The sequence below is a fragment of the Bos grunniens genome, chromosome 29 (assembly GCF_055505025.1).
Source record: "Bos grunniens cultivar Pamir isolate PY7600 chromosome 29, Bosgru_T2T1.0, whole genome shotgun sequence".
In the NCBI taxonomy this organism is placed as follows: Eukaryota; Metazoa; Chordata; class Mammalia; order Artiodactyla; family Bovidae; genus Bos; species Bos grunniens.
This window is the reverse complement of record NC_141193.1, coordinates 33,736,655-33,753,107: the sequence shown is the minus strand read 5'-3', so window position 1 is coordinate 33,753,107 and position 16,453 is coordinate 33,736,655. Positions and strand designations below refer to the sequence as shown.

The following is a 16,453-nucleotide window of genomic DNA, read 5'->3' as shown; positions in this document are numbered from 1 at the left end:
ACCTCTCTTCTCTTGAGTCCTACTTGTTAAAAATGAAATCATGTCTGAGAAAGCACTTTAGAAGTTAATAAAGATATGTACAAATACAAGATATTTTTATTGCTGCAATAAATAAGTTTATAGTTTATCTCTGCTCAATAGGCATAGGAGTGTGAACCACTCAGAGTTGAGGACTCGGCTTCTTAGTTCTGTAGGGTAGAAAGTAAGGAAGGACTAGAACAAATAGAAGTTGAGGGTGGGAGGAAAAATAGACCTATAATATTAGCTCTCACATGCCAGATGCTTTTGACTTACTGTTTAATTTTCAAAGCAACTTCATGAGATAGGTAACACCATCTCCATTTTATAGATGAGGAAATTTAGGCCACAATTGCAGTTAATGACTGCCAAGAGAGAAGGATGTGAACTTTGGTTAGTCAGATGCTAGAACTTCTGTTTCTACTGTAACACACTGACCAGGTGACAGACATGTGGTCCCTCATGAATCACTGGCTTCCACCCCAAGCTAGTAAGAGGAGCGAGGAGTTGTGAACAGCAGCAGGCAGCCTAACAGTGATGCAGTGATGAGTCCAGGAACTGGTGCTCAGAGGAAGGTAGGGAGGATTCCCAGACATCCAAATCATCGCTTGTAGTTGCAGGTCCAGGTCTTTCTGGTCTTAGCGTCATCAAGCTAGCAAACTGCACCATGTCTTCATCACAGGGACTGCCTTCTATCATGTGGAGTAAGCTGTGGGTGCACAAATTTAAAAAAACAAGTCAGTATAAGTTCACACCATTAAAGTGCTGTCACATGTCTATTGAAATAGGAAACCTATTGAAAAAGTGCAAGGGTGCTGTTTGTAGAAAAACCGTAGTGGCCTTACAGCACTATGAGAAGAATCTGGTTGTCAGAGCTGCAATACATCATCTAGCTTCATCTCTACCTTTTACTAGCAGGAAAACTACAGAAAGGTGAAATAAGTTGTCCAGGGCATAAAGAGATCAGTGCAGAGCCAGGACAAGAAGCTAGATTTTTTTTTTTTTTTTTTTAACTTTTGTTCAGTTCAGTTCAGTCGCTCAGTCGTGTCCGACTCTTTGCAACCCCATGAATCACAGCACGCCAGGCCTCCCTGTCCATCACCAACTCCTGGAGTTCACTTAGACTCATGTCCATAGAGTCAGTGATGCCATCCAGCCATCTCATCCTCTGTCGTCCCCTGCTCCTCTTGCCCCCAATCCCTCCCAGCATCAGTCTTTTCCAGTGAGTCAGCTCTTCGCGTGAGATGGCCAAAGTACTGGAGTTTCAGCTTTAGCAGCATTCCTTCCAAAGAAATCCCAGGGCTGATCTCCTTCAGAATGGACTGGTTGGATCTCCTTGCAGTCCAAGGGACTCTCAAGAGTCTTCTCCAACACCACAGTTCAAAAGCATCAATTCTTCGGCGCTCAGCCTTCTTCACAGTCCAACTCTCACATCCATACATGACCACTGGAAAAACCATAGCCTTGACTAGATGGACCTTTGTTGGCAAAGTAATGTCTCTGCTTTTCAATATGCTATCTAGGTTGGACATAACTTTCCTTCCAAGGAGTAAGCGTCTTTTAATTTCACTGCAGTCACCATCTGCAGTGATTTTGGAGCCCAGAAAAATAAAGTCTGACACTGTTTCCACTGTTTCCCCATCTATTTCCCATGAAGTGATGGGACCGGATGCCATGATCTTCGTTTTCTGAAAGTTGAGCTTTAAGCCAACTTTTTCACTCCACTTTCACTTCCATCAAGAGGCTTTTTAGTTCCTCTTCACTTTCTGCCATAACGGTGGTGTCATTTGCATATCTGAGGTGATTGATATTTCTCCCGGCAATCTTGATTCCAGCTTGTATTTCTTCCAGCCCAGCGTTTCTCATGATGTACTCTGCATAGAAGTTAAATAAGCAGGGTGACAATGTACAGCCTTGACGTACTCCTTTTCCTATTTGGAACCAGTCTGTTGTTCCATGTCCAGTTCTAACTGTTGCTTCAGCCACCACAAAAAACAAGTTAGAGTGTGTTGAAGTGTGTTACAGTGTAAAACTGGCTGCTCTTGTCTTCCAAGAGGTTTGGCAGGTCAAGGAGTGATGTATCTCACTGCTCTGCCATCCCTAATTCTTACCTCCAGCCCTTGCTGCAGAATTCTACAGTGCTAAGGAAATCTGTAGTGTAGAGGAAAGGAATTAGATGTGAGTTAGGCCAGGGTCCATTCACATCTTGGCTTTGCCATTTCCTGAGTAACCTCAGACTCATTTTCTCTCTCAGACCTCCAGGTTTTTTCATGTGTTAAAGGGAATTGTAATTTCATTAGATCATTGATATGCAAGTAATTTTAAACTATAAACCTGTTCAAGTGCCAATCCTTTTACTAATACCTTTATTATTCAGTGAATAAACTGAAACCCAGAGAAGTGAGCAAAAGCAAGGCTGCACAGCTCATTAGAGGTGGGATCAGAACTTGAACCCAGAGCTCTTGACCCAGCCCCCTTACAGTCAAGAAGAACCTCTGAAAGGCCACTCAGGGAGCTTCAAGAGGAGAGGGACACAGGGTTGAAGTTGGCAGTTTGGGTGCAGGTTTGAAGTTGTTTAGTCACTGAGTCATGTCCAACTTTTTCAACCACATGGACTGTAGCCCCCAGGTTCCTCTGTCCATGGGATTTTCCAGGCAAGAATACTGGGGAGGATTGCAATTGCCTTCTCTAGGGAATCTTCCTGACCCTGGGATTTAACTCAAGTCTCCTACATTGGCAAGCAGATTCTTTACCACTGAGCCACCTGGGAAGCCCAGGTTTGAGATAGGGAAAGGGAAAATGACTGAGCAGAACTCTCTAGACTGTGTATTTAGGGTCCATGTGTACTACCCATCATTACAGAGTAGCCTCAGGAAATATGGCAGAGACTAAATCTGACGGAAAGAACACCCAGATCAGACTTCCCTGGTTAGGAATCTGCCAGCTAGTGCAGAGGACACAGGTTTGATCCCTGGTCCGGGAAGATTTCACATGCCACGGAGCAACTAGGCCCGTGTGCCACAACTACTGAGCCCACACACCTACAGCCTTGCTCTACAACAAGAGAAGCTACCCCAGGGGCTTCCCCTATGGTCCAGTGGTTAAGAATCAGCCTGCCAATGCAGGGGACACAGGTTAGATCCCGGGAAGATCCCACTAAGCCTGTGCGCACGACTACTTAGCCCTGTGCACCCTGGAGCCCATGCTCTGCAACAAGAGGAGCCACTGCGGTGAGAAGCCCGCGCACCACAGCTAGAGTCAGCCACACTCACCGCAACTACAGAATGCCTGCATGCAGCAATGGACACCCAGTGCAGCCAAAACTAAACAAAGATAAAAATGTCCAAGTATTTTCACATTTACTGTAAAAAAAAAAATAGAAGCTACCCCAGTGAGAAACCCGTGCACTACAACCAGAGAAAGTCCGTGCAGCAACAAAGACCCAGCACAGCCAAAAAAAAAAGAATGCCCAGCTCTGGGGCCAGTCTTGCTTTTTTTATCCCCTTACCAATTATGCGGGGTTTCACTGGTAGCTCAGCAGTAAAGAATCTGCCTGCAATGCAGAAGACTCAGGTTTAATCCCTGGGTCAAGAAGATCCCCTGGAGAAGGAAATGGCAACCCATTCCAGTATTCTTGCTTGGGAAACCCCATGGACAGAGGAGCCTGGTGGGCTACAGTCCATAGGGTCAAAAGAGATGGACACAACTTAGCGACTAAACAATTATGTGACTTTGGGTGAGACACTTCCTCTATCTGGATTTAATTTTCTTACAGGTAAAATGAGGATAAAAATTCTGCCCAAATACTTACATCGGGTGCTTTGAGATTCCCACGGACATGGACATGGTTTATCACCGATGAAGCCAGCTAATGGGAACAGGGCTGGCATGTGACACAGGATCAAAATTGGCAGGTGTTGTGGCCAAATTTCTCCCATCTACCCAGGAGTGACCCACCCAAGACCGTCCCAGATCCCCTTCCAACCTCCTACCCTGTGTGGCACCACCACCTGCTTGTCTAGCTTCCTTCACCTACACCTCACAACCCCAGCCCTTCTGGGCTCAGATCCCAACATGTATGTATATGTCCTCTCAACTGGGCTTCCCAGCAGGCATGCCTCCACGCTGGTGTGCCTAGTACAAGTTAGAGTGTCCACAAGGTGGTCCTTTAACTTTCCGCTTGGCTGGCTGCAACTTGGGATGGCCAGAGCACCTCTGCTAGTTGCGGGACTCTGGTGAACAGCCTCAGTCATGTACCCCGGCAGCTTCACCCATGTATCCCAGATGCCATATAAATATAATTCTCCATATCCCATAACTAGAAAAAACGTTGGAAGCAGTGCCACACACACACACAAAACTCACATTCAACACCCGAATAAACACGTGCCTTGGGTAAGGTTCTTCATTTATAAAATAGAAATAATAAAACCCATCTTCCTAGAATTGTTATGAAGATTAAACGAGTTCATCCTATCTCAAGCATTTAGGGACTATATTGACATTTATTACATGCTCAAATAGAAGCTATTATTAATATGTGACATCAGAGGTTCTTATTTTAGAATTCATGGATGGGCCTCTGAAGTTGCAAATACAGTCATATATATGTCTATATGCCTAGACTCTGGGGAGAGAGTCCTTGGCTTTAATCAGATTCTTAAAGAAGTCAATGGTGAGAACACACTTGTTCAGTTCATACAGCTCCAAATATTCACATGAAGTGATGCAAAATATTAGTTGCTCAGTCATGCCTGACTCTTTGCAACCCTGCGGAATGTAGCTCACCAGGGTCCTCTGTCCATGAAATTTTGCAGGCAAGAATACTGGAGTGGGTAGCCATGCCCTTCAGGGGATCTTCCTGACCTGGATTGAACCCGGGTCTCCTGCAATGCAAGCAGATTCTTTACCGTGTGAACTGTCAGGGAAGTCCAAATATTTGCATACTTACTAATAAATGCATACAAGTGCACATAAGGCATGCACACACCAACCACTTTTCCTTATGTTTCCATAATAGTTCACCATGATTACTCACCAATTCTGGGTCAGAAGGAGAGTAAGACAGGCCTGGCCTTGGGCCTTCCTGGGTTGTGGTCTCAATACTCAAAAGCGAGGGTGGCTGTCTGAGAGCCGGGCTCGCCCTTTCCCACTGGGTTCACAATTGCTCCCTCTCCTCCCCTGGAATGCCCTCGGTGGACATTAGCACGGCCACCATTACCTTTCCTACACGGCCTGTCCCATTTTCTCCTGGTATCTCCTTGTCACCTCCTCCGCTTTCAGGGTAAGATGGGTGAGGATATGATGAAGGCTAGCGAAGTGCAGGTGGAACTGGGCTTCCAGGTCCAGCTGCCCCAACACGCTCTCCTCCTCAGCCTCTTCCATCGCTCCAGCTTCAGTCTCAGCTCCCTCGGCTTTGCCACCTGCCACCTTGGCCTGCCACTCCTGCCGGGGCAGCAGCCCATGCTCCATATCCATGCGGATGGCCTTGAGCATGGTGAAGTAGTTGTAGAGATCGGAGGCGCCCGCCTGGGCATGGTACCCGTGTGTGCTCAGCTGCATGTCCCGCAGAAGACTGGGGATCATCACCACCTGCTCCATGTTGCGCACCACGGCCAGGTACCGGTCCATGACGGTCAGCAGGCAGTTCTTGGGGTAGCGCTTGGTCAGCGCCTGCATGATGGCTTTATCTTCCATATGGAGTCCCGCAGACTGCCTCGGCCTCTGTTTCCAGGCTGTTATTTTTATGTCAGTATGCACAGCAGTTTGACAGGATGCCAAGACCCAGCCAGTAGGTCAACACAGCCCTCTTTTAGGCCAATCCTAGGGCTTGGGTCCCAACGTCCTGTATCAGGTGATCCATCTGCCCAGCAACAGAACTGCCAGACTTCTGACTGTCATTTCAGTGTTCTGTGACTGCGTCAGAAAGAGCCCGGCTCCTCCTTCATCAGCTTGCAGAGCCATTTACAGGGCAGCCTTTTCCTTTGGCAGCTGGTGCACTTGACCCTGAGGCAATAATTAATTCTCTCAGGTCACCTAAGACCAAGCTGCCCACTGGCTATCTGTGTCTTAATGTCCAACTTGCTTCTTTCATTTGGGTGCCTCAGCTGTGAAATGAACTAGGGAAGAGGGTCACGCAATGAAACGGCTTAATGTGGGACAAAGAGCTCTCAGATGGGAGCCAGAAGTCTGGTTCTGCAATTTCTCAGTTGTGTGTTGTCATCGTTTGCTAGTTAACTCTTAAGAGCGCTCACTTTGCATCAAGTACTACACTGAGCTCTTTCACCCAGTCCATACAATGAGTGCTTTAACATTCTCATTTTACCAATGAGAAAACTGAGGTGCACACAGCTAAAGTAACTTGCCCATGGTGCCTTTGGGCCTGGGATTCCAGCCTGGGACCACCTCTCTCTCACCTCCAGTTAGGAGTCTAGACTGATGTGTGAAGTTGCATAAGTTATACAAGTTAACAGGATCCATCTCTTTGTCTGTAGATTTGAGGTGTTATTGTAAGGAGACAAGGCTAAACAAAATGCTTTGTAAATCACAAAGTGTAGTCCCCAGATGTATTATCCCTTCAGTTGCTGGATTAATGCTCAGGTCCCTCTCAATACTAGCCTGTAATCCCATGAGTTATGAAGCTTCGTCTTCACCATTGACCCAGTGTTTCGGCCAACAGTCTTGAGATAATAATCCCTTGCATTGCCACATTTTCACAGCTGGCAAACTGTGTTTGCTATACTTCTTAATAATTAGAAAAATGAACCCTAGTGAGAGGTTCCAAGTTTCACAAGTTAGTAGCAATTAGTAGCAGAGTCAAGTGAACAAGGCCTTCTGGGTTCTGAGTCAGGCCCTGCTTGCAACTCTACTTTGAGAGGGAAGATTTACTAAGTACCTTCTGCCCCAGCATGGGAGGAGACAGGAGGAGAAACGCATGGGAGGTCATCTTGTCTCAACTAGGCTACTTTCACCCCCACTCCGGGCAGGGCCCCTCTGCACCCTCCTGACTGGGGCTCACCCACTGGACCACTTCCTTCTACTCCTATGCCCGGAGGCATGAGATTGTTTGTCTTTGTATTGAACTGGAATCTAACTCGCTACACAGCCCCGCCACCCCTCCCCCATGAAATCAAAACATTCACCCTATCCAAAAGTCATGGGCCTTAACTCTGCTTATATGAGCACAACAGGATAGTGTGAAAAAACCATCTTTAACTTGCTTAGTCACACTGCAGATTGAGCAGAAAAACATTAGTGTCCCCCTTTCCAAATGAGGAAACTGAGACTCAGGAAAGGGGAGTCTCAGACATGACAGGAGGAGGCCCAGCCCAGCTCTCCAGGCCTCAGAAGAAAGTGACAGCCATCCCTCTCTCCAGGACCCCTTGATGGGCTGGCCAGGCACATGGCTGCAGATGACCTGGGGTCACCCTGCATTGGACAATTGGCCTTGCCTCTCTAAGGCACAGAGGGCAGTCAAGTCCAGCCATGGGTCTGCTGTGAGGGCAAAGCTTCCACTTGTAACCCTTTCTGTATTGCAGGTTGTAAGCAGAACACAGAGCACGGTCAACTCCTCTTCCCTCTGGCTGTGTGACCCTGGGCTAGTCACCACTCCTCTTTAAGGTTCAACTTCCTCCTAAGTTATAATAATGATAAGAGCAAGCATTGACTGAGGATTTGCTATCCTAAGCTAAGCTGATACATGCAAAGTGCTTAGAACAGAAGTCAACTCTCCCAATAATCCTATGGCGTAGATAGTCTTTGTTCACAGGAGGAAATTGAAGCCTAAGAAGGTCAAGTAATTAGTCTTAAGATGCACACTATTAGCTTTTAGACAAACAGAAATTGGAATTAGTGGTAAATCCTGCCCACTGATATTAACAGTTATGAGGACTAGAGACAACATTTGTGTGTAATACCTGATATATATTGCAAAACCTCAGTAAACATGCACTGCCTCCTGGCCATTCCTATTTCCTATGCTATGCTCCTAATTTCTCCTTTATTCTTCCATTCTAGGGCTTGCTACATACACTTCCATTCCCTTTGTACCTATCCTGGTGCCCAGACCTGCAAATGCTCAGTAGATGCTGGCTGATGGATTACCATTAGACTCACTTTCTGATGCACTCTAGAGTCCTTGGTTATAATGTCCAGTCACCTTGAAAAATAGGGTCCCTGGCTTGGAAGGAGGCAGTAGTGAGGCCTTTGACCCAGTGAGGGAGTCCAAGTGGCTGCAGCCACACATGGCCCAGGCATGGCAGGTGCTCAAAATCAGCTCATGGGCCTGACTCTAAAGGGAGGCTCTTTTCCAGACTTCTAGGAGAGGTACGCCATACTCCTGTCCTGGCAGTCTTCCTCATACACACTGTTCTTTCTCAATATGTTAATGTAAACAAACAGTTTGCAATATACATTAGCCAGAGGACTTCGCTTGTGGTTCAGTGATTAAGAATCCAACCTTGCAACAGTGCAGGTTCCATCCCTGGTCCAAGAACTAATATGCCACATGCCATGGAGCAGCTCAGCCTGTGTGTCCCAACCAGAGAGTCCATGCACTGCAATGAAAGATCCCACACGATGTAACAAAGATCCTGTGTGCCATAGCTGAGACCTGATGCAGCCAAATATGTATATATATGTATGTATAAAGAACCTAAAGGTGTGGGATGGGGTGGAGGGTGGGAGAGAGAGAGGTTCAAGATGGACAGAACATATATATATATTTATGGCTGAGTCATGTTTTTGTATGGCAGAAACCAACACAACATTGTAAAGTAATTATCCTCCAATTAAGATGCATTAGCCCGACATTAACTCCGTCAGTCAGCTACATGGAGAATTTGCATAAAACTATTTCCTAACCTATGAGTGGAAAACAGCAAGTTTTCTAAATTAATAAAGTGGAAAAATATAATTTTAATAGATTACTTAAGTAAACATTTGACTAATTCATTTTAGCCCTAAAATACTTTTTGTTTGCTTTTTTACTTTTCTAGGAAAATACCACACCATGCTGCTTGGGAATCGAAGTTCCCTGGCCGGGAAATCAAAACTACACCCTCGGCAGTGAAAGCACAGTCCCAGTACAGGACTGCCAGGGAAGGGAAAACATTCTTAAAATATCTTTCCTCTGGAAAATGGGGCTTCCTCTGTATTTGAACATCCAGGATGGCTGAGCAGTGGATTTAGCCAGAGACCAGGAGTCTGGACACTGTGGTTTGGGTTCTGGGGCTGCGTCCAGGTCCACTTGTGACCAGGCTTCCTGGGCCCTAGCATCCATGACTGTAAAGGGAAGGGTTTGGAGATCTCTGAGGAAAAGGCCTTTCAGTCCTGGTCGTATAATTCCTTCTGAATCCATGTTTGGGTCACTAAGGATATCATTACCCAGGTCTAGTGCCTTTCTCGTTAACCCAGGTCCAGAATCACTGACTCGGGTCTGGAAAACATGATGTTCTGCTTATAGACAGGGCTGGGAGAACTGAGCCAGAGTGGTGGGCCGGGCAGGAGGGCCCCATCAGCAGTGGCCTCCTGGGCCTCCCTTTCCCCATCTATTCAACAAGGGGACTGGTCTTCATTAAGTCCTCTGAAGAAGGAATTCATAGGGCCTGGACTCCATCTTAGGCCTGTTCATGATGATCATGCTCAGCCACCTTTCCAATGGACTCTGAACTCTGTGTTTAGTGCCTATGAAAACAACAGAAGGATAAGAGCCCCCCCAGACAGGGGAACCTTGAAGATCGTATCTAGGTTACTCATCACCTAAGAGAAAACATACACTAATCACCCCTTCCTCCAGACAGGCCATAAATTTTTCTGTATCTACTGGAGTGTAACCTCAGGTTTATTGATTATTGGCTAATTGACTGTTTGAGCACATGAGCACATAGCACGTGAATGATGGGGTTATTGGGATTGTATTTTCCTTGGTTTATGTAAGTCTCAAGGAATTTGGAGTGGTGGGTTCAGACACGAACACATCGGGTATAAAAGATTTTCACAAATGCCGGTCGGGGTCCTTGGCTAAGAGGAGACTCTGCCTTGGGCCCGCCGGTGTAATAAACTGCATTCCACTATCTGCATTGTCCTTCTGAGTGAGTTTGTTTCCCGGAGCACGTGGCTACAACATTTGGTGCATTGGCCAGGAAACTCCTCACTTTGAGGAGACAGGTCTCATTTGAGGCCACCCCGAGGCTTTGTGGCTTGAATCTCTTACAGGGGGGAAGGCACCTCGCCCCTCTGGAAGAATTCAGCTTTTCAACACCCGGTTCCTTCACTTTGGCAGGTAGTGAATGGTAGCAAGGGAACTGAGCACTCAGGTAAGGAGGAACCCACTCGGCAGGGTGGAAGAGGGGGCCTGATCAACCCCCTGGGAGGGACTAGAAGGGGCACGGACCCACAGGGGCCTGGAATAGGCAGGCAGCAGCGATTGCTTGGTACACAGGTCGACGAGCGTGCTACGGTTTAGGAAGGAAATTTGTGAGGTCATTTAGGAGGTGTGTCCACGCCGTCTCAGGGAAAATTACTACCAGCGATCGCCAGGGGATTTTTAGGATAGGAAACTGGTCCTTGTATGCTCGTATTCTGCCCTCCCCCAGGAGGTGTCCCATCTGCTGTGAAATTCTTGACTCCCTCGAAATTGTTGGCTAGAAGGAAGGGGATACATAAGTGAGTATGAATTGGCTTTCCCAGAGATGGCCTGGGACATGGGATATTTAACCCATCTGTGTTTTCATCCACACCTGATCAAGCCCACCAAGGCAGAACGGACTTTAAGGGAGAAACAGTCTTGGACCATGTGGTGTTCTGGTTCGGCTGTGCTGACCAGCAGGTGAAAGCATGCCGATCCCCCTTCTCCCTCTGGGATCTGTCAGGTAAGGCTCTTCTCACCCCAATTAGGAAGGAGGCAGAATGGCAATCTAAGTGTCATTGAGTGGAAATATCAGAAGTACATAGGGTACTGAGAACTTCGTAGACAGAACGAAAAGGAAAAGTAGAAGAAGGTCCGAGAAGGTAAGCAAGATGGGAGGAAGTTAATCTAAGGCAACTGTATTGGAGTGCATGATTAAAAATTTTAAGAAGGGATTAGGAGGAGACTATGGGGTGAAGATGAAGCCTAACCGCCTCCACATACTCTGTGAGGTCAAATGGCCCCCTATGGGAGTAGGATGGCCACCAGAGGACACCATGAACTTACAAATAGTGGAAGCAGTCTATACAGTAGTCACAGGAGAGCCAGGACACCTGGATCAATATCCATATATTGACTCATGGCTAGGGTTAGCTCAAGACCCTCCTACTTGGACAAGCTTCTGTATCCAGAAGGGAAAGGGGAAAATATTAATGGCACAAAAAATGACTGATGATAAAAAAGGAAATTCTACAGGATTTGGACGGGGATGACCTAACCCCTCCCCCATACTGGATAATGATGCTCCTGCCTCCCAGTGCTCCACCAGGACCAGAGGCCGCCTTAATGCCCCATCCAGGGCCAGGTGAAATCCTGCAGCACCCACTGCTCCTCCCCCAGCTTTCCCCAGGGTCATAGAGCCGCCACCTCGGCAGGCTCCAATCCTGGTGACAGAAGCCTCTGGCCAACACTTCCAGGATCCGGTTCCAGCCAAACCGCCCAAGCTATATCCGCCTCTCCCGGTGAGTACTGACAAGAAGGGGAGGGAGACGTTGGAATTAAGCAGAAACTGCGCTCTGCCAGAGAACTGGAGGGAACGAAAGAGAACAGACAGGAGATTTGCAATGCTAGCTGCTCCTCTGGGAAAGTCTATCTCAGGCCCTCCTGAAAACCTCCTCTGCCCCAGGGACAGGACAGTCCTCCAACCGGTCCCAACGGAGGCCCCGCCCCATTACAGCCAAACCAGTGTGCCCGGTGCAGAGCTTTTGGCCACTGGAAGAATGAATGCCCTAAGGCAAGGAAGGAAGAGGAAGCTCCCGCAGTTGTGGGGCTTGCTGACTTGGAAAGTAAATAGGGCTGCTGGGGCTCAGAGATATCAGGTCCCCGAGAGCCCATGGTAACCGTAAAAGTGGGGGACCAAAACATTGACTTCATGGTAGATACAGGAACAGAACTGTCGGTAGTAAAACCTGTGGCACCACTGTCCAAAAAGACTACCACTTAACTGGTGTATCAGGAGAAGAGATGATTAAATCGTTTTGCCAGCCCAGAAAATGTCAGATGTGGGGGGGCACCAAGTGATTCATGAATTCCTCTACATTCCCGAGTGCCCAGTACCCCTGTTGGGAAGAGATTTGCTTTCCAAACTAGGCGCACAGGTGACTTTCTCCCCTGAGGAGAGGCCCACCTTCTGGATGGACACTATGACTTATTTGCTCTCTCTCTCAAGACCCCCCAAGATGAGTGGAGGTTGCATGAGCCTCTGAAGGCAGAACCGGGTGGACCGGAAGAGCATGAGGGAGAACTAACTCAATTATTCCCTGAGGTCTGGGTGGAAGACAATCCCCACTCCCCCCAGGCTGGCTAAACATCAAGCCCCAGAGATAATAGAATTCAAACCAGGCACCATCCTGGTTAGAAAGCGCCAGTACCGGCTACCAATAGAGGCCTGGGCCGGCATACTGCCCCACATCAATAGATTGAAACAAGCGGGCATTCTAGTAGAGTGCCAGTCGGCTTGGAATACCCCGATCCTGCCAGTCAAAAAGGAAGGAGGACAGGACTATAGGCCTGTACAGGATCTCAGGCTAGTCAACCAGGCTACTGTGACTTTACACCCCACTGTTCCAAACCCCTATACCTTACTTAGCCTCCTCCCACCAAGGACTAAAGTTTATACTTGCCTAGATCTGAAGGATGCCTTCTTCTGCATATGCCTCGCCCCAGTGTCACAGCCCATCTTTGCCTTTGAATGGGAAGATCCAGTCGGGGGGCACCAAGCAACAGCTCATCTGGACTCCCCCGCAAGGGTTTAAGAACTCCCCAGCCATCTTTGGGGAAGCTGTGGCTTCTGACCTGAACGCACTCCATCAGGAAGAGTATGGATGTTGGCTTCTACAATATGTGTATGACCTGCTGCTGGCCGCCGAGACCAAGGAAAAATGCTGGAAAGGGACAAAAGCACTGCTCCAGCTGCTGATGGAAGCAGGTTACCGGGTGTCAAGGAAGAAGGCACAGATCTACAAAGAGGAGGTAAGGTATCTGGGGTTTGTTTTAAAGGACACAAGGTTCCAGACCCTAGTTGGGTCCTATATACCGATGGCACTAGCCTGATAAAACAAGGACAATGGCTGTCAGGTTAGCCAAAGCAGAAGGGGACATCAAGACTGAAAAGGGATGGTGGGAATTGCCAAGTGGGAAATTATTGGTACCAGAGGAGCTGGCACCCACTCTGGTAAGCCAAACACACCAAGCGACCCACTTAGGCCATGCTGCCTGCTCACAGGTTAATGCTGCCTCTCGGGTATTCAGACAAAAACCTCCAGGTATTCAGCTGAAAGGCACACTGCCCTTTGAACACCTGGGAGTGGACTTCACTGAAATGAAACCTCACCGACACTACTGTTACCTGCTGGTCACAGTATGTATGTTCTCGGGATGGGTAGAAGCTTTTCCTACCTGGACTGAAAGAGCATCAGAAGTAGCCCGGTGCCTGCTTAGGGAAATAGTTCCCAGATTTGGACTTCCTACCAGCATTGGTTCAGACAATGACCCGGCTTTTGTAGCTGATTTAGTACAACAAGTAAGCAAAACTTTAAACATCAAATGGAAACTGCACACTGCATATAGGCCCAGAGTTCAGAGATGGTGGAATGAACCAATCGGACATTAAAGAGACTCTCCAAGTGGATCATAGAGACTGACTGCTCCTGGGTGGACTTGCTTCCGACGGCTCTGCTCAGACTCAGGATGACCCCACAGTCCCAAGGCTATTCTCCATACTAAATTGTGTACGGGAGGCCCCCTCCCATAATAAAACAGGTGTCAACAAATTTGTCTCAGGTAAGGGGGAATAGGATTTCATAGCAGATGGAACTGGGTAAGGTAATAAATTGGGTAACTAAGTTTGTAAAAGAAAGGGTGCCATTCCCCCTTGGGGAACAGATTCATGAGTTTACACTTGGTGACCAAATATGGGTCAGAGATTGGAAACATGATTTGCTAGCCCCTTGAAAGGGCCCTTATGTTATTCTAACTGCCCCTACTGCAGTTAAAGTTGCAGGTATTGACCCTTGGATCCATCATACGAGGGTGAAGAGAACATACCACACAGACCCAAAAAACGTTGAGTGGACTGCACAGAGGGACTCCGCTGACCCTCGAGAGACTAAGACCATCCTTAAGAAGAAGGAAAAGAAGATCCTGGATGAGCCCCTTCAGGACGAAGCCGCATAGTCAACTCCTGCTGCTTGGCCTCATCAACATGATTTTGAATTTAACTTCCGTTTCAACTCAGGACAATGTTTTCATCTCATGGGCACATTCCTATGCAGACGTCCACAACACTTCCAACTGCTGGGTATGTAGGGCTATGCCTCTGTCAGTGATGGATGGACTTCCTTGGTGGGTGTCACCGCACTGCCAAGGAGATTTTAAACCACTCTGCTCTTCTCTGGGATGACAAAAAGAGACTTTCCTCTCTCTTGTCAATCATAACCTCTCCTTGCTGTCTTGGTGTAAGACCTACAGTCAACAGACTCGGGTCATGGGGTTACATTTGATATAAATGCCAGTGTAACAAAAACCTAACTTACTTGTTGTAAATCTACCCCAGTAGCCCCTGTAAATCTACCTTATTTACATGCTAGGTGGTCAAGATCTGTGTTTCAATGGTATGAGTATGTTGCTGCCTTATTCATACCCACTATAGGGACAACAGATATCATGATTAAAGTAGAGGCCTTGACTAATTTCACAAAACAGATCCTCCTAGATAGAACAAAAGCCATCCAAGACTTAAATGAAGAGCAAATCCAAATGAGAAAAGCGGTAATTCATAATAGAATGGCTTTGGACATACTGATAGCTGCTCAAGGAGGGACCTGTGCTATAATTAAGGTTGAATGTTGTGTATACATTCCTGACTTATCTGGTGATGTATCGACTGCTTTAGATGACGTGAAAAACCAGGTAAAAGCAATGAAGCAATGTCAAATGAAAACATTCCTTTCTGGACTTCGGTCCTATCTTGGGTGAAGGGCGACTGGTGGAAAACTATATTTACCACTGTTATAGTTGTCTTGATAGTTCTGCTTTGTGGACCCTGAATTTTACAATGTATTTTGAACTTTGTAACATGAAGGTTGATGTCATTCTCCCAAATTGGCGGTCGGAGAGCCAGGGTGCAATATATGAATGATGCTCTATGCCCTAAGAATGATGCTTATGATACGAGTTAAGAGCATCAAGAGAGGGGAATGAAGAAGGAATTCATAGGGCCTGGACTCCATCTTAGGCCTGTTCATGAGGATCATGCTTGGCCACCTTTCCAATGGACTCTGAACTCTGTGTTTAGTGCCTATGAAAACAACAACAGAAGGATAAGACCCCCCCTCCAGACAGGGGAACCTTGAAGATCGTATCTAGGTTACTCATCACCTAAGAGAAAACATACACTAATCACCACTTCCTCCAGACAGGTCATAAATTTTTCTGTATCTATTGGAGTGTAACCTCGGGTTTATTGATTATTGGCTAATTGTTTGACTGTTTGAGCACATGAGCACATAGCACGTGAATGATGGGGTTATTGGGATTGTATTTTCCTTGGTTTATGTAAGTCTCAAGGAATTTGGAGTGGTGGGTTCAGACACGAACACATGGGGTATAAAAGATTTTCACAAATGCTGGTCGGGGTCCTTGGCTAAGAGGAGACTCTGCCTTGGGCCCGCCGGTGTAATAAACTGCATTCCACTATCTGCATTGTCCTTCTGAGTGAGTTTGTTTCCCGGAACGTGTGGCTACAACACCTCTACAGCTTAGACTTTGGGGGACTCCACCAAAGCACAGCCCCTCTGTGGCCCGCTGTGTTATTCTGCCCCTGTGTATGCATCATAATCTCATCTCAGGCTCGTCCATTCCCAGACTTGCTCACGGACATGGCCCCAGGGATGGAAGGGGAGCTACACGCATGCGTGAGTGAGCAAACTGATAACAGGGGGATAAATGAACTCTATGTGTGGGTGTCAGTCACTCAGTTATATCTGACTCTGCAACCCCATGGACTGTAGCCCACCAGGCTTATCTGTCCATCGAATACTCCAGGCAAGAATGCTGAAGTGTGTTGCCACTGCCTTCTCCAGGGGATCTTCTTGACTCAGGGCTCAAACCCAGGTCTCCTGGATTACAGACAGATTCTTTACCAAGGAATCTGAGCCACCAAGGAAGCCCCTCAATGAGCTGCATGAATGAACAAATGCAGAACAGACCAAGTAGCCCTGTGAAGGGGGGCAGGAGAGTCTGCACGGT

The 16,453-nt window shown here is 47.3% G+C and overlaps 2 protein-coding genes across 3 annotated transcripts; one reads left to right on the top strand and one right to left on the bottom strand.

The window, feature by feature from the left end:
* Nucleotides 1-76: 76 nt before the first annotated feature.
* THRSP (thyroid hormone responsive) lies at nucleotides 77-5,737 on the bottom strand. Of its 2 annotated transcripts, XR_015158164.1 has the most exons (3): nucleotides 5,240-5,737; nucleotides 4,807-4,904; nucleotides 77-727 (listed from the first exon to the last, which is right to left on the bottom strand). XR_015158164.1 is itself a non-coding variant. In XM_086385774.1 (2 exons), the coding sequence occupies exon 1, from the start codon at nucleotides 5,713-5,715 to the stop codon at nucleotides 5,245-5,247; it is 471 nt and encodes a 156-aa protein (XP_086241900.1). In that variant the 5' UTR covers nucleotides 5,716-5,737; the 3' UTR covers nucleotides 77-727; nucleotides 5,240-5,244. The 2 variants fall into 2 exon arrangements, 1 of the variants encoding a protein (XP_086241900.1); XM_086385774.1 differs by lacking the exon at nucleotides 4,807-4,904.
* Nucleotides 5,738-11,124: 5,387 nt separating this feature from the next.
* On the top strand, nucleotides 11,125-15,901 carry LOC147342491 (uncharacterized). Its single transcript, XM_086384138.1, has 4 exons — nucleotides 11,125-11,152; nucleotides 11,546-11,667; nucleotides 12,872-13,177; nucleotides 14,196-15,901. Exons 1-4 carry the CDS (start codon nucleotides 11,125-11,127, stop codon nucleotides 14,238-14,240), a joined length of 501 nt encoding a protein of 166 aa, XP_086240264.1. The 3' UTR covers nucleotides 14,241-15,901.
* The last annotated feature ends 552 nt before the right edge of the window (nucleotides 15,902-16,453 follow it).